The sequence below is a fragment of the Cydia strobilella genome, chromosome 14, assembly GCF_947568885.1.
Source record: "Cydia strobilella chromosome 14, ilCydStro3.1, whole genome shotgun sequence".
NCBI lineage: Eukaryota > Metazoa > Arthropoda > Insecta > Lepidoptera > Tortricidae > Cydia > Cydia strobilella.
In genome coordinates this window covers 3,126,261-3,144,913 of record NC_086054.1, presented here as the reverse complement: position 1 = coordinate 3,144,913, position 18,653 = coordinate 3,126,261, and the positions used below count along the sequence as shown (strand labels likewise).

The following is an 18,653-nucleotide window of genomic DNA, read 5'->3' as shown; positions in this document are numbered from 1 at the left end:
AAAAGGAAATGTCATTAGTATAGATTTTGTAAAGTATGGCCTATTATTGTGTAATTAAGGCGGTTCCCTGAGCCAGAAGGCGAAAAATCTCCAAATAATCATATTTTTCTAAGAGACTCTGATAAATATGTACCTATATAGTATCTATGTATGTATGTTTATTTGTATTAAGTAGATGTGTGTAAGTTTATCAATGAATCCGTGTAATAAACATGTAAAAATTTAATATAAAATGTACAGTTTTGCGTTATTTTCCTCTTAAGTGCCCCTTGCTTAAAATATTCTATCTATTTAAGGCTAACGTTGAACAGCAGGACAGCAAACAGTGCCCGGAGCGTCCCACGGACACTAAATTAACTTTAGTGTTTTAATAATACATTCTGCTTAGTATAGTGTTATGTTTTATTATACACTATATAATATATGTATATTATAGCACCGACTTCAAACGTATCAGTTTGCTAACGCATATAAAACGAGATAATAATTTAATTTTTTCCCGTTTGAAGTCGGTTTTACTTTTTTTTAAATTAATTTTTGACATAACATAATTTAACTAAATCAGGCCCGTAAAGTTTTATGAATAAGGGGGTAAATCTGGTTTAATTTATCGCCCATATTGAATTTTTACACTGTATACATTGCCTACGAATCGCTAGAAGGCAGACTTGATGTCCGATTTTTTTTAATTCATTTATCACAACAAAACTTAAATGGTATTTACATATTTTTATTCCGTCAAATGAGGACAGTTTGTTGGCGGACAATGAATTATGTAAACTAAGCTACCATTTGATAGCAAAACGAATGCGCTTACCAACAGACTAAGTTAAATGGGAGACCCATCACTACATAGTATAAAACAAAGTCGCATTCCGCTGTCTGTCCGTCCGTCTGTCCCTATGTATGCTTAGATCTTTAAAACTACGCAACGGATTTTGATGCGGTTTTTTTAGTAGATAGAGTGATTTAAGAGGAAGGTTTGTTATGTATAATTTGTAAAGGTTTTGTGTAAATTAGTTGAAGCCGGGGCGGGTCGCTAGTCAGGTATAAAATTCAGAGTTGCGCTATGAATATACAATTAGGTTGGTTAAATATGTACCTACATAAATAATAATGGAACATGTAATTGCCACGTAATTTCATGTGCAGTTTTCAAATTACGGCCAAATTACACTTAAACTGTGTAAAATGGTTAGTGGAATGGTCGTATGAATAAAATTCTAGGGTCGATATTACAAACACTTACCGACTAGACCGTAAAGAAACTGGTGGTGGTTTATTTTTGTAATAAAGTAGATAAGCTTCAAGAGTTTTATTAGACTATAACATTTAAAACTTTCGCGGTTTGAACACATATTAAATCACATTTACAAACGGGTCTATCGCGAATTTATTTTGTTACCTTTATTTACCGACGTTTCGACACAGGTTTCACTGGTCGTAAATAAAGGTAACAAAATAATTTCGCGATAGACCCGTTTGTAAATATGATTTAATATTTATCCCAGGTCAGCGACGTCATAATGACGGCATTATTACGTCATTACGACGTCGCTGACGTCATTTGACGTCATTTGACGTCATTTTGCTACCTGTTATTTAGACTTGTCTGCTAAACATTATATTCGCATGTGCTTAGCAATAGGAATCTAATGCCAGGTGATATATCAGGCACGTTGCTGCGAAACGGATGTTATTACCGGGCGCCGGATTCTAGCCAGGTGCAGCGTAGATTGTACAAGACGGTTCAGTGTGTTAATTCATATCATTATATTAACGCTAGCTAAATTTTCCTCTTATGTAGTGAAAATGCCGCAGAGACTTTTTTTTTTATGAAATAGGAGGCAAACGAGCAGACGGATCACCTGATGGAAAGCGATTACCGCCGCCCATGGACACCCGCAATACCAGAGGGGTTGTAAGTGCGTTGCCGGCATTTAAGATGGGAATACGCTCTTTTCTTGAAGGTTTGAAGGTCATATCGGTCCGGAAATACCGCAGGCGACAGTTCATTCCACAGTTTAGCTGTGCGAGGCAGGAAGTTTCCAGAGAAACGCACAGTTGAGGACTGCCAACCATCAGACGTGACGTCAATACATTGCTTTTGTACATTTAATATAAAAAAATGAGTAACAAAAGAATAATATATTACAACGTCAAATTAGCTCAAATCAGGTCGCAACATTATGCAACTGCATTTGATATCCGAACGTCTCCTTAAACGCGTAAATGGTGATGCATTAAGTTTGGTTTAACCGCTGCGGTTTGTTCTAGTATTAATTCCTCTCTCTTTCGTTATACAATATAACCGAATGCGTAAAAAAGATGTATGTTACCACATCGTAGCCATATGTGCCGTTTTCAATCAAAAGGTACCACATTGTCGCTTAGCATAAGGACGAAAATTGCTTCTATCTTTATACGAAAAACCTGTCAGAGCGACAATGTACCTTTTACTTGAAAACGACAGATATACCGTTATAAACGTCCCATAACCGGGCGGTACGTAATATTATCCCCAAAGTGTTTTCGGTGAAGTCAAGGAAAACAAACAAGTATTAAGATACGAATATTAAGAAAAATGTGCTATAAGTTAATGTTATTGCTGGATGCATCCGCGGGCACATCCTTATCGCATTCGAATAAAAACACGAAATGCCGCTTTAATGTCCACCCCTTCTTTCGTCCCTTCGGCCGTAATGTTGACATAGTGGTGTGACATAGCTTATCGATAGAAAATAATTAAGGTTAGGTGGGATAAGAGCAAACTTGGGGCAAGAGAAATACTGGTACGGAAAATAAATTGTTAAAGATATTAAAATCGGAATGAAATTATATTACTGAAAATAAAACTAAGGCATAAACAAAATTACCTTTAAAATATTTAACTAGGGAACAAATCAAATTATTTTTGTACAACTTGTATAGTAAAGGTAGTGTACCAATGTCCCGCTAGATGGCGCTGTTCCCTCCGCGTTGTTCTGTACATCGCGGTGTTAAGATTTTTCTTAGATTGTATAAGTAGTCTGTCATGTTTTTGTTTACCAACCTCAATAAACCACCTATTTCGGATGAACAGTTTTGTTTGATTTGTTCATGGTCCTTCGTGTCGCCGGATTCCGGCAGGAATAGTAGTGGAAACGTTTTTGCGTAAATAAAAATAAACAATTCGTCAATTGGACGAATTGTTTAACGCGCACCTATGGGCAGTGGATTGCTGTTCGGGGCGATTTCAGCAAGTACGTGAGGAGCGTACGACTGCATCCAGGCTGCCGACAGAGGGCGCCTTGGAAGGAAGCCTACAACAGCGAGCGAGCAATCTACATCCGTGACGTCACGGAAGGATATGGTGCAAACGTGAACAGCCAGGTGACAAAATCAATGGTCAAACAACTGTGAGTACTTTTACAATTGTTAAAGAAATAACAACCTTTAATCCAGTGTCATAAGGTTCAGTGTTTTCATAGTGGTCAAGTAGTAAAAAAGTGTTGTGCAAATTTGAGCCTTGTGTCTAAGAATTGGAAAACTTTAAAAAATTAATCATCGAATCGAGAATCAAGTCAATTTGAACTTTAAGTGCATTAGCTTATTAACTTAGAATAATTTAGTTTCAGGAAATTAGTTCCGACGGGGAACCTATGCCCGATTTCTGGTAGAAATTAAATCTTAAAAACACTTGTAAAATTCTAAAAACTTATCCTATACACTTGTAAAATTTTAAAACTTTATTCTATAGACTTAGAAAAATTCCATCCGAAAAACACTTGTAAAATTTTAAAAACTTATTCTATACACTTGTACAATTTTAAAACTTTATTCTATAGACTTAGAAAAATTCCATCCGAAAAAACACTTGTAAAATTTTAAAAACTTATTCTATACACTTGTACAATTTTAAAACTTTATTCTATAGACTTAGAAGAATTCCATCCGGTAAACACTTGTAAAATTTTTAGGTTTATTCTATAGACATTAGGTCCTATAAACACTTGTAAAATTTTGTTAACGCATTATAGGAACTTAGAAAGTTAGTGTCATATTACGCTGGATACTTATTCAATTTTAGAATTTTGATTAGAAATACATTTACATAGAACCCATACAACATGGAAGCCTTGATTGCAAGCCAAGAGGATATAAATAAGCGTATGAATAAAGCTCGAACGAATTACAAAAAATCTCCGAAAGAGCGTATAACAGTAAAGTATATAGAAGTTAGGATAGAAACTTTGGATGAATTGTGGACGGAATTTCTGTTGGGTCACAAAAGATTAATGGAAAATCATCACAAAGAAATAAAGTCGTCAACTTATGTTCAGAGCGATATGTATGATATCACTCAGGAATTGTATGTAGAGTTTAAGACTGAGTTAAAATCAGTTGCTGAAACTTTGGTCACTGACCATATTCAAGAACAATCCATGCAATTCCCAGGTACATCACCCGCTGTGTTAAAAAACAACTCAGTGAAATTACCAAAAATTGTTATTCCGACCTTTTCGGGCAAATATACAGAATGGACTACTTTCCGTGATTTATTTGAGTCCCTTATTCACAATAATGAGTCCATAGACAATGTACAAAAAATGCACTATTTAAAAGGGTATTTGTCTGGAGAGGCGGAACAATTGCTTCGTCAAATTCCGATATCTAATTCCAATTATAACAAATGTTGGGAATGCTTAAAACAAAGATATAACAATAAAAGATTCATGTGTCAAACTATTTTAAAACGCTTTTTATCTCAAAAAAACGCAACTTGTGAGTCAGCAAATTTCTTAAAGGAATTAATTGATACTAGTTCAGACTGTCTACATGCTCTAAAAAATATAGGCATAGACGTCAATGCTTGGGACGCCATAGTGATTCATTTGCTCACTCTCAAGTTAGACCCAGAAACAAGAAAGCAGTGGGAGTTGACTGCATCAATGCAAACCACAGAGGAGACCTTACCGACCTTTGAGCAATTCAAAGATTTTATAACAAATCGATTTAGAGCTTTAGAGTTTATAGAAACCAAGAAAACTGTTAATCATAACCCCACCCCTATAACTTATAAGGCACGCGCCTTGCATGTAGCTCAAGGCAGTCAATGCCCGTTTTGTTCAGAATCTCACAAAATAATATTCTGTAAACAATTCGTCAAGCAAGACGTAGACTCACGACGCGAGTTTGTCCAAACCAAGGGTTTATGTTTTAACTGTTTAGGCGGATTCCATTCAGCGAAGGTATGCCAGAATCCCACACCATGTAGAGTTTGTAAACGCCGCCACCACTCATTACTTCATCCCAAAAATGGTCCTGGTGCCAGTGTTTCTTCCGACGAGGTAGCTGAAGGTACAACTAATGTTGGTACAATGGAAGACATGGAAGAATTAACTGACTCAGAACCAACAGATATTACGACTTGTTTTTCTTCGGGTGATCAGGGTCAAGTACTGTTAGCCACTGCAGTTGTTGGAGCCCAGTCGAGGAACAATGAATATTATCCCGTGCGAGCAATGATAGATCCATGTTCTCAAGCTTCATTTATTACGGAGGCAACGGCTCAATATCTGGGACTGAAACGTATCCCAGTCCGCAGTAACATATTTGGTCTGGGAGGACAAAAGAATGCAACACCAAGGTCGAGGGTGATACTAAATTTGCAATCATTGATACATCCTGAAGAAAGGCTTTCAGTAAAGGCATATGTACTGAGTACAATTACTACTATTATGCCAGCCAAGAAAGTGGTAGATTTGGGCTCAATAGACGTCACAGGATTACCACTGGCTGATCCAAATTATCACACGCCTAACAAAATTGACGTCTTGTTAGGTGCAGTAGTTTATAGCCAGATTGTTTCGGGAGAAATAAGGAAAAACAAAGAAAAAACTCTTGTAGCCCAAGCAACGTCGTTGGGTTGGATTATAATGGGAGCGACTGGATCCAAACAAAATGTATCCAATGTATCTGTGTTCCATACTTACCTTGTTGGAGATGATCTGCTTAAGAAATTCTGGGAATTAGAGTCTGATGTGTCTATGGTCAAAGGTCACGACCTGTGGACAGAAGAAGAGAAAAGATGCGAGGAAATATTTGCAGCTTCTACTTCTAGAGATGATACGGGAAGATATGTTGTAAAGCTCCCGTTTGCTGACGACGACCCTGGCTGCAAATATGGCGAATCTAGAGATGTAGCAGAAAAAAGATTTTATACACTGGAAAAGAGATTAAATAAAAACCCGGAACTTCTATCACAATATAAAAATGTAATAGATGAATACTTACAATTAGGACATATGGAGAAAGTACCTGAAAAAGAGAAAAATAAAATAGACGCTGTATACTTACCCCACCACGCTGTGGTGAAAAAGGAGAGAGAAACAACCAAGGTTAGGGTTGTTTTTGACGCTTCCTGCAAAGGAAAGAATGGAGTGTCATTAAATGATAATCTTATGATTGGACCAAAATTACAACCAGATTTACGACATTTAGTACTTCGCTGGAGACTATATCCCATTTCGCTAGTATCAGATATCGTAAAGATGTACAGACAAGTCAAGGTAAAGGACGAAGATGCCAACTTTCAAAGGTTATTATGGAGAGATAATCCTGATTCAGAGCTGCAAGATTATAGACTACTCAGAGTAACTTTTGGTACGGCTAGTGCACCATATTTGGCCGTCAAGGCTTTACAACAAATAGCACTAGATGAAGGAGAACATTACCCTTTAGCCACTGAAAGAACACTCAAAGACTTCTATATGGATGACTTCATGACAGGTTGCGAAACGGAAGAAGAAGGGATTCAAATTTACAGGGAAATGAATGAATTATTGGGAAAGGCCGGATTTACTTTACAGAAATGGACTACTAGCAGCAATGACTTATTGGAGATGATTAAAAGAGAGAAAGAGGATGTGGGGAGTGGAATAGAAATTAAACAGGATGAAATAATCAAAATTTTAGGACTTACCTGGAATCGAGAAAGTGATGAATTTCACTACGCCGTGTCACTTACACCTATGAAAATACCGGTAACAAAAAGAAATATAATTTCGGATATTTCGAGATTATTCGACCCATTGGGTTGGGTAGCTCCTTGTGTAATTTTAGCAAAGGTTATGATCCAGAAGTTGTGGCTGACAGGAATAACCTGGGATGAGGAAGTTCCTAGCAACCTAATAAACGAATGGAGTACTTATCGTGAAGAATTGGCAATGCTTACACAGGTTCATATTCCAAGATGGATCAGATTAAAGAAAACTAGCAAGAAAATAGAACTCCATGGGTTTAGCGATGCATCAAAAATCGCATTTGCTGCTGTGGTGTATGTCCGAATAGTAGACGAAACAGAAGATGTAACGGTCACTCTAGTGTCGGCAAAAACAAAGGTTGCTCCAATTAAACAAGTGTCCATACCCAGACTGGAACTTTGTGGGGCGGTTCTTCTAACCAGGCTTTTAATGGAAATTTCGGAGAATCTAAATGTCAACAAGGGTGACATTCATGCGTGGACGGATTCTACAGTCGTCCTAGCTTGGCTTAACAGCCACCCAAATAGGTGGAAAACATTCGTCGCGAACAGAGTGTCCGAAATATTAACTACATTAGATGCCAACCAATGGTCCCACGTCCCATCCAAGCTTAATCCTGCAGATTATGCCTCACGAGGCTTACGTCCATCAGAGCTTACAACTACTTCTATGTGGTTTAATGGACCAGAGTACCTTCAAAAAGAACCAATAAAATATGACAGACCAAAAAACATAGTCACAGATCTCGAAGTAGCAAAGGTCTTGCATATTACAAGTGATTGTACAATTTGGGATAGGTTTTCATCGTTATCACGACTGATCCGAGTTATTGCTTATTGCAGACGTTTCTTAAACTCAAGAAGGTCTGTCACTGAAAGATATAACACCAAATATTTAACCAGTAAAGAACTAAAGGAAGCTCTCTACGTTTGCATACGGCAATGCCAAAAAGAATATTTTGAAGAAGAAATTAAGAAGTTAAAAAACAAAGAAACACAAATGCCACGAGGTTCAAACTTAAAGTCTCTGAATCCATTTTTAGATGAGCAGGAAATTATGAGAGTTGGAGGGCGATTAGCAAATACTACCCACTTAAGCAACGATAGGCAGCATCCAATCTTGCTGCCCAAGATCTCTACATTATCACGTCTGATAGTAATGGACGCTCACATGAAGACTTTACATGGTGCACCACAAATTATGCAAAATTACATTAATTCAAGGTATTGGATTTTAGGATCAAAAGATTTGGTAAATGCCTGCTTCAGAAAGTGTGTGACATGTATCAGACATTCTACAGCAAGTCGATCTCAATCTCAATTAATGGGACAATTACCAGCAGCAAGGGTTACACCAGCACGTCCGTTCAAATTTTGTGGTGTCGACTATGCCGGCCCTATCCACCTCCGAACGTCTGGAGGGCGTGGACACAGATCCTTTAAAGGGTATATATGCCTATTTATTTGTATGTCCACGCGAGCTGTCCATATCGAAGTAGTCAGCAGCCTTACAACTGAAGGGTTCATACAAGCCTTTAAACGATTGGTAGCTAGACGTGGACCGTGCCAAGAAATTTGGAGTGACAATGGAACAAATTTTCAGGGTGCCTCCAGAGAACTTAAATTATTGCTACAAGCGGAGAATAAAAATATGTTGTCAGAAATCGCAGAAGCTTTGGCAACCGAAGGCACCACATGGCATTTTATTCCGCCACATGCTCCCAATTTCGGCGGCTTGTGGGAAGCAGGTATCAAATCCGCAAAGTACCACCTAAAAAGGGTCATAGGTGAATCCACGCTGACGTATGAAGAAATGGCGACGGTATTGGCTCAGGTTGAAGCTTGTTTAAACTCTAGACCCCTGACCCGTATAAACAATGATCCAGATAATGTCTTGACACCTGGACATTTCTTGGTTGGAGAACCACTGGTTACCGTGCCAGATTACAATTACTCGAACACTAATGTTAGCAGTTTGCGCAGGTGGCAGTTTACGCAACGCATGGTCCAAGATTTCTGGCGAAAATGGTCAAATGAATACCTCACAAGGTTTTTACATCGTTATAAATGGTCTCAACAGACTCCAGAACCCAACATTGGAGATGTTGTCCTAATCAAGGAAGACGATTTGCCTCCCAGTCGTTGGCTGCTTGGTAGAGTTGTTAACAAACACCCTGGTGCGGACAACATAACTCGCGTTGTTACTTTACGTTCAAAGGGGTCATTAATGAAACGCCCAACCTCCAAACTGTGTGTTCTGCCAGTTAGTAATTAAGTTGCATGTAAAATTAAAAGTTGTCATTTCCTATTATTAAGTTTCGTCCCAGATGGACAATATGATGTTAGTTTTAAGTCTAACTTACATTATATATGTTTTTTTGGTCAATTATGGACCAAGGCCTTTTAGTTTTAAGTCAGTGTGATTTCTGTTTGTCACATTTTTCTAATTAAGAGTACTCTTCTTATGTAAACAATAAGAAGAAATGTATATTTCCATAACTTAGATTACTTACCTAGTTTACGTTCTTAGTTTGTTAGTTTAATTTTGTTAGCCCTTAAGGAAGGTTTTACCCATCTACTCATCGTTTTTATAAAATTCTTTCACGGTGGGCGGTATCTTCCTATAATTAAAGAACGTAAGACGTTCCTTGGTGGGCGGTATGTACAACTTGTATAGTAAAGGTAGTGTACCAATGTCCCGCTAGATGGCGCTGTTCCCTCCGCGTTGTTCTGTACATCGCGGTGTTAAGATTTTTCTTAGATTGTATAAGTAGTCTGTCATGTTTTTGTTTACCAACCTCAATAAACCACCTATTTCGGATGAACAGTTTTGTTTGATTTGTTCATTTTTATAAAATATTTAAGTAGTCACACTACTATATAGCCAGCCGGCCGGGGTGGCCGTATGGTCAAGTGTTCAGGACGTTAGCCGCATAAGCTGAAGACGCAGGTTCGATTCCCGCCTCGGCCACCGGTAGACTTGAACTTTTTCCTTAGTGTTTGATATCTATTCCAGTTTATAATTTAAAATAAGTCATAAGTTATTTATTTATAAAGCTAATTTACACGTTATAAAAATGGAACATATTTACATATGCCGTTAACAAATACACAAAATCAATTTGAAATAAACATAACATCACATAAATCACATTATTCGTAATAATATAGAAATAAAAGAATTAGCTAATTAACATCCCTTTTGTGGAAATTTAGGTACTCGTCATAGTCTTCAACGGATGCTCAACAAGCCAGCGTTTGAGGCGACATTTAAAACTGCCCAAGCTCTGGGCGCTGGTGATGCTGTCGGGCAGCTTGTTATAGACGGCGGGCCCCATGATGTGGGTGAGCTTGGCCGACTTGTAATATTTGTAATGTAATGTTGAAATATTTGTAAAAGGACTTTCCTCACGTGGTTCCTTTTGCCCCGAGCAACATAGACTATGTTTATTTTACCCCACATGACCAATGATAGCGAGATTAGACGATTGAGCCATGAATCTCTTGCCCAAGACGATAACCAAGTGACAAACGTCCATCTGACCGCCGATACCGCTGGAGTATTGAAACCCTAAATGAAGGCAGTGGCGTGAAGTGGTGCAGAGTAGAGCAAAGTGGCGTTCTCTAGTATCAAAGGCCAAGATCCTCTTTGGGTCACTAAGCCAGTGAAGTAATAGGTATTTATACATACATACATACATATAATCACGCCTATTTCCCGGAGGGGTAGGCAGAGACCACGGATTATCACTTGCTACGATCCTGACATACCTCTTTCGCTTCCTTCACTTTCATAACATTCCTCATACACGCTCGCCGGTTTAGGGTGCTCTTGACCTGGCCTTTCTTCAGGATTTCCCCGATCTGACCAGAGAAAGTCCGCCGAGGTCTGCCCCTTCCAACTCCCGTATTTATATTTGTAAATAAATGGAATAGACTAGATATCGATTATTTTATCCCGATACCCTTAACGAGTCAAACACAGATTAAAAAGTAAAAGCTGTCGCTACTGTGGACACTAGTGAAAAGCGTGTGTGCATATAAGTAATTATTTTATCACTCAGGGTAATAAAAAATTGGAGTACATCAAAAATGCGGATGAAGGATCAATAAGGTTTAGGGCTACAGTATGGGGTTCTTCAAAAAAGTTTTTAAAGGGTCGGCAACACGCGTGTAATATCTCCGGTGTTGCAGGCGTCCATAGGCTACGGTAACTGCTTACCATCAGGCGGGCCGTATGCTTGATTGCCACCGACGTGGTATAAAAAAAATAAGAAAATTTTGCTTTTATGTATGTTTTGTGTATGTTTACAGGAGAAACGTGAACCTAATTGCTGTATATTACCATAATATCATACTTTTTTATTAGTCAATCAATCAATCAATCAATATCATTTATTTGCAAGAATACTTAATTTTAGTTACAGGATGTTATTGTAGTATATTGAACAGTATTCTATCGTGATTAAACGATGCGCAAATTTTATTAAGTCTAATATAGCCGGCTTGGAAAAGGCATCCCCTCGTTTCCTCCACACGACCCTGTCGTTTGTACTTGGCCACCAATTGTGTAGAATGCATTCAAGTCGTCCCGCCATCTCCTTTTAGGTCTGCCTGCACCTCGGCCTGCACCATTTAGGGTATACCCTACGATATATCGTATCACACTTTATAAATAAAGAAGATGTTTTTAATGGATGTTTAGGCATAACTTTTATACATTTTAATCGAAGACAAATGCCATGAAAAAAATAACACGGAAAATAGACTATCCTTGCAAGGGCAATCTCCAAGAAAAAACTTTAATAAAGGTTAAATTGAAATTGAAATTGAAATCTTTATTCTGTTAGTTTACAGTTCTTAAAAATATATTAGTAAACACACATAAATTGAAAATAAATAAATTAAAATTAAAATTATAAATCAATTAGCTTCAATTCCATAAAAATTTGATTAAAACATTACACATCAATTAAATAATCAATAATCAATTAAAGTTGATTCGAGAAAAAATCACGAAAGCATGTGTATTGTCTAATTTTTATTTATTTTCAGCTGTATATCGTTTCCCTGAATCCCATAGCAGTATAATTTTAGTATAAAATAGCTAGGGATATTGCCGATCTGCCGAACAAACATTTGAAACAAAAAAAAAATTCAGAGTAGGTAATGCGAGATAAAAAGGTGAAAACCCGCGGAATGGCCATTTTTTCCGTCGCAAGTTTCGCGCGGCGCGCCATATAATTATATTAATTGTCCTCTTCTAATTTCCTGGCTTTACGCTCTCTCTTAAGATTTTGGTTTACTATTACGCTATCGATATTGTAATTTTAAAGTTGTTCAATAAAACATTCCCATCACTACCGTCAGATGTACATGGAATTTATGTTAACGGAGATATGGCTAATAAAAGCAAGTCTATTGGCGGTACATATTTCAGGCTCTGAACCGAGTTTATTTTGTTCAGCTTCGAAGCTTAATGCCGCTTTTAAGCTTAATTTTATTAGGACGGCTTATTTGCTCGGAGACTCAGATGTTGACACGAATATTTGATTCCGGTTTGGGTTTGTAGCTTTAGATATTTGAATACATCCCGTTAAGTCTATACCCGAAACTGGAATTCAAGACCAAACAATCTACGACAGATACGTCACTGTCAAAAGTGTCAAAATCGCTTATTTCACTGTCAAATAAACATTTCAGGTTTCGCCAACCTTTTTGCAATAAGCTTCTTTATATTGGCTTCATCACAATTGATAAATTAAGTTCTTTTTTTGTAAAAAAAATATAGTACAAACTATTGTCGCCGACTCTTATTTAAAACTGACGAACTCACTTCGTGTTTTTTCATTAAATATAAAAAATATGATGCCAATGCATCTGGGGATAAAAAAGAACGCTTATTTAGAGTCATTTAGTCATTTATTCTTTTTTTATGTTGTGTACTTTCCGTGCTTCACTCGTGGCCCCGACGGAAGACCAGCGTTGGCCTATCCAGGCTAACACCATGCTGAGTCGGGACCATTGTCGGGGCTAATATCGGTCGTGTGATGTAATGTAATGTTAAGTATGCGCTGTAATGTTATGTGTAAGTTTGCTTTTGGTTCTTCTTGTGTTATAATGTGCCACGAATAAACTATTTCTATTTCTATTTCTATTTCTATTTCTATTTCTATTTCTATTTCTATTTCTATTTCTATTTCTATTTCTATTTCTATTTCTATTTCTATTTCTATTTCTATTTCTATTTCTATTTATATTTCTATTTCTATTTCTATTTCTATTTCTTTTTCTATTTCTATTTCTATTTCTATTTCTATTTATTTATTGAAACCATAGTGTAGTACAGATCTTAATAACTAGGTACATTAGTCATATGGGCCCTGGCAGGGCATTGTAATGTCATACATATTTTAATTTACACTAATCGCAATCGTTTACTATTCTATTCTTACTTGGTATTTATTATGCGTGCATTTTTTTAACCCATGTCTAAAAGCCCTAATTTTATACATTATATCACATTTGCTATTTATATTTTTACTCTAAATAATAAATTAAATTTATAAAATACATCTAAGTTTGTTCTTATTTCCAGTTTGTAAATTATTGCACCAAATGTTTTGAATACCCGAAGTGTTGCAAGTGCAATATCAGCTTTGCGGCTAAAAATCACGGACGTTTATGTTTTTATTAGGGCGGTTTGTATCTCATCATCATCATTTAAGAGCATGGCTCTTGTCGGTGGAGTATGCGCCAGTTTTCTCGTTCCTCGGCCAGGTTCTTTATTTAGGTCCCTGTAAGACACGACATTTGCTTTCGCTTTCAATTGTGGTTTGTATCTATGTAATAATATTATTAAACTTACCAAAAAATAAATGTCTATCTGTCTGTGTTGTATCGTGTTTATTTGTAAAAAAGGAAAATACTATTGTAATACCATTTTATTGCAGTGGAAATCTTGTGGTAGATTTATGGTCTTGAATTCCAGGTTTGAGAGTAGTTTTGGATGTAAACTGCAGCTGTGTTACTGTTGCGGTCTCGTTGTTGCTGCTGCTCTATCTGTCAATTTCCTTGATGAAATGAGTGACGTTCGACGACATATTACAGTCGCGATTATGTCGAGGAGTTCTTCAATCATTTCATGAAGGAAATTGACTGATACAGCGGCGATAACAACGCGATTTACATGGAAGTAAAATGTAAAAAGTGCCTTTTTATGTTTATGTATTAATTTAATCAATTTAAATATATTGTTATAAAAGGACGACGACTTAGGGTACTCTTTACTAGCTAAGACCATAGATAGATATAACTCCGTAAGACTCTGCAAAGAACAACCGACATTCGATATCGGATTGGACAATGTGAAAACGATCTTACTCTTACTTTTTTTTTTTTGACTACGTCGGTGGCAAACAAGCATACGGCCCGCCTGATGTTAAGCAGTCTCCGTAGCCTATGTACGCCTGCAACTCCAGAGGAGGAGAGGAGGAGGAGCAGAGGAGGACTTACGTACCTATTTACATTTTTAAAAGTGATGGCTATTATACATACAATAAAACCGCGATCATCTTAAACTCGCTGAACAGCTATCTAGTTACCTAAAGCTTTTATTACGAAACTGTGCTCTCCCATAATTATGAAAATTACAATATCAATTTTTACGTAAACTAACTTTATCTACTAACTGAATTATATTAACATAATATTAAAATAGACATTCCCAAATTAGTTATAAATTAAATAAAAATAACAATAAATCATCATCATCTTCCTCGCGTTATCCCGGCATTTTGCCACGGCTCATGGGAGCCTGGGGTCCGCTTGACAACTAATCCTAAGAATTGACGTAGGCACTAGTTTTTACGAAAGCGATTGCCATCTGACCTTCCAACCCAGAGGGAGAAACTAGGCCTTGTTAGGATTAGTCCGGTTTCCTCACGATGTTTTCCTTCACCGAAAAGCGACTGGTATAAATATCAAATGATATTTCGTACATAAGTTCCGAAAAACTCATTGGTACGAGCCGGAGGTTTGAACCCGCGACCTCCGGATTGAAAGTCGCACGCTCTTACCGCTAGGCCACCAGCGCTTCTCGCTAGGCCACCAGGGCTTCTAAAAAAAATAACAATAAATATGTGACGTTTTCAACCAAAAGGTACCACATTGTCGCTTGTTGATAAGGTTGATTTCTAATTGAAGCTATATGGAAATAGCGCCTTACTGACAAGCATCAATAAGTACCCTTTTGGTTGAAAATGGCACATATAGCTAATACCTACTTAAAAATTAAATTAAAACTAAATAAAAGCTAAATATACAAATAAAAACTATAGATATAGAAAAATTTATACCGAAGTTATGAGAAGGACACCCAGTCCAAAACCTCCGCCTGCGGCATTGACCCCATAGCAATTTGGTAAAAAAACGCAACAAAGGACCACTTTACAAAAAACAAAAATCAGTTGTAAAACTTTCCCAAACTTTTACAGATCAAAAGATTACTTGACTAAAAATCATAAAACCGCAATTAATAATTTATGGTCTAAGAGAAGAAAGCCGAGACAAACTTTGCCTTTAATTAAGTACGCATTCGGAGCCAGGGGAGCGGAACCTTTGGCATTGTTGCCGAAACTTAGTACTTGCATAACGCGATACAGTGAAAAGCACTTTTACGAGTCGGGTACGTATGTCAAATCAAGTTTGAGGTTAAGCCGGAATTGCTGACGTAAAATGTAACTATTATATCAGCCAAATAATTTCTAAGACGTATTTAAAAATGTGTTTTTTTTTTTTTAAATGGTAGTTAATTTGTAGCTAATCTTTAAGACAAGTTGCGACTTACGAGTCTCATTAACTCCGTTACCACACTGATGTGGTGGGAATATAGCGCAGCCGAATTTCACCTTCCCATACAAACGGAGTTTCGTTCTCATTTTAAAACTACGTGTTGGACTGTAATGACACTTTGCACATACAATGACATGAGGTATATCTATGCCTGTAATTAGTTTATATAGGTCCAGCTTATAAAACAGCGTAAATAGAGCAAAAACAAATTTTGTATGAAAAACTTAAATTCGCTGTATTTGTTTAATTATGGTATCTGAAGCTACATAAACTAATTACAGGCATAGATATACCTTATCCTATTGTAATTACATAGTTTCGAGCAATCTAGCTGGTCGTTTTAATGACAGCGTAATCTAGTTTCTATGTGACCAAACTTTCTGTGGCCCCTTACACCGGATTTTCCACAAGTGAAACAATTTCAACGCAGCAAGAATACATAATAACAGAGAGTGACGTCACTTAAAAGGCACTTTATCTGGAGTCGGCACTCACCGAGTCTTACGACGGCTGGACTAAGTAAAGCAGCTGTGGAAGGGCGACTAAGTGGACTAGTACGTTCACGGGCACTGAGCCGAATACAATAGAAATTTTAATAGAAATGACATATTTATTTGTTTCTCCTCTCGTTCTAACTGCAGGGGTCTAGTGAAGATGACAATAGTTTGTATGGAAAAAGTCATGCGTCTTTTCGTAGCCTCTGCATTCCGATACATTTTTTCTCTTCGTTTGTAATTTTTTGTCGATGTACGATTGATATCTTGGCTAGGTATCAGGTATCATAATTATGTTTTGGGATGAGTAAGTGTTGTCATAAAAATAAAGGGAAACAATAACTTATTTATACAATAAACGCTAATAAGACAAGGGGAATATAATGTGTATTTTCCCACCTTCATTTCGATACAAAACGCCTACTTGAATAATAAACTATCTTTATCTTGATCGTGTAGTCTCTTCCGCTTTCATTAATTTCATACTCGATTTAATCTCAAAGCAAAAACCTTTACAAAAGAAATATCCGTTATAAAATTAAAACGTATTTACCTATCAGCCTCACACGCCATTTGGTTAGGTATCTCACCAATCGGCCTGTGAATAGGCGCGCTTTATAAAAAGGCGTGAAAAGCAAGTTCCCTTCGATCGCTGATGTATATTTATTACTCGGCTATTGTGCGATGGTTGCGCGCCCCTGAAAGGCCGGATTGGAAAATTAATAATGAAATTTTGAATTGAGTGTGGTGATGACGATGGCAAAGTGTATGGAAAAAAACCGGCCAAGTGCGAGTCGGACTCGCGCACCGAGGGTTCCGTACTTTTTAGTATTTGTTGTTATAGCGGCAATAGAAATACATCATCTGTGAAAGTTTCAGCTGTCTAGCTATCACGGTTCATGAGACAGACAGACAGACGGACAGACGGACAGCGGAGTCTTAGTAATAGGGTCCCGTTTTTACCCTAAAAAGTAGATCCCCCTGATGCGCAAATTTTTGGAATTAATTGGGAAAATTGGGAGATGCATGAAAGATTAATAAATTAAAACAAAAAAAAATGAAGAATGTTACTTCTATAACTAAGTTATTTTTGTGGAAAGCCAACCATGGAACTTTTAATTAAAATCGGCTCAGTAGATCCTTAGACTGAAATTTAAATTTTTTGTTAGCATTTTAGTCAAGTTTTTAGGAACCTAACCTAGAACGTGTTTTAGTAAAAAACGAGTAAACGCCATAAAATCTTTATGAATAGAACAATCAGTCCTTCGGCAAGTTTTCTAAGGCATAAAGTGTAATTTTTAGGGTTCCGTACCCAAAGGGTAAAAACGGGACCCTATTACTAAGACTCCGCTGTCCGTCTGTCTGTCACCAGGCTGTATCTCATGAACCGTGATAGCTAGACAGTTGAAATTTTCACAGTTGATGTATTTCTGTTGCCGCTATAACAACACATACTAAAAAAAGAATAAAATAATTATTTAAGTGGGGCTCCCATATATCAAACGTGATTTTTTTGCCGTTTTTGCGTAATGGTACGGAACCCGTCGTGCGCGAGTCCGACTCGCACTTGGCCGGTTTTTATTTACGTCCACAACGACCTTATGAATACGAAATGCGGCCTAAGCTAACAGCAGCTTGAAGGGAAGACAAATACTAAGCCTGTTAGAGTAGATTTATGATCGAACTCTACCTACAGATAAAAATACCGCAAAATGGTCCTACTTGCTTCATGATTTTCTGCAATTTAGGAAATTATGAATATTTTTCAAAACTGTTGATGTTTAAATAGTATATCAGTAAATTGATATTAGGAACATATCTATGTTAGTTTACCTTAGTAGGTATATACATAATAACATAGAAACATAATATTTGAATATACTATATAGAGGCTCTGTGAGCTGTAGAGCTTGTGAAAACTGAGTAAATGTATGGCTGCATTTTGAAAAATTTCCTAAAAACTGAATAGACATAAAAAAAACATTTAATCATCGAACCTGCGCACAAAATTTCATGAGAATCGCTTTAGAATTGCGACCTGTAGAAGAGAACATAAAACTATTCAACATCTGTTAACTACAATATTTCACACAAAAAAAGATATATTATCTTATCTTATCTTATATCATATCATATCATATTATATAATATCATATCATATATTATACCATATCTTATCTTATCGTATTTTATCTTATCTCATCTCATCCAGAGATATGAAAGCATTTTTGCTCAAGCTGAAACGGAGACCTTTGATTCAATTCACAGAATTGGAGCAGAAT

The 18,653-nt window shown here is 36.8% G+C and overlaps 1 protein-coding gene across 1 annotated transcript in view; it reads left to right on the top strand.

Moving 5' to 3' along the window:
* Positions 1-4,101: 4,101 nt before the first annotated feature.
* The window catches only part of LOC134747412 (uncharacterized), a 60,969-nt gene continuing 46,417 nt past the window's right edge, over positions 4,102-18,653 (top strand). Inside the window, exon 1 of the mRNA XM_063682036.1 lies at positions 4,102-6,296. Coding sequence (XP_063538106.1) covers positions 4,110-6,296 — 2,187 coding nt within the window. The 5' untranslated portion in view covers positions 4,102-4,109. The remainder of the gene's footprint in view (positions 6,297-18,653) is intronic.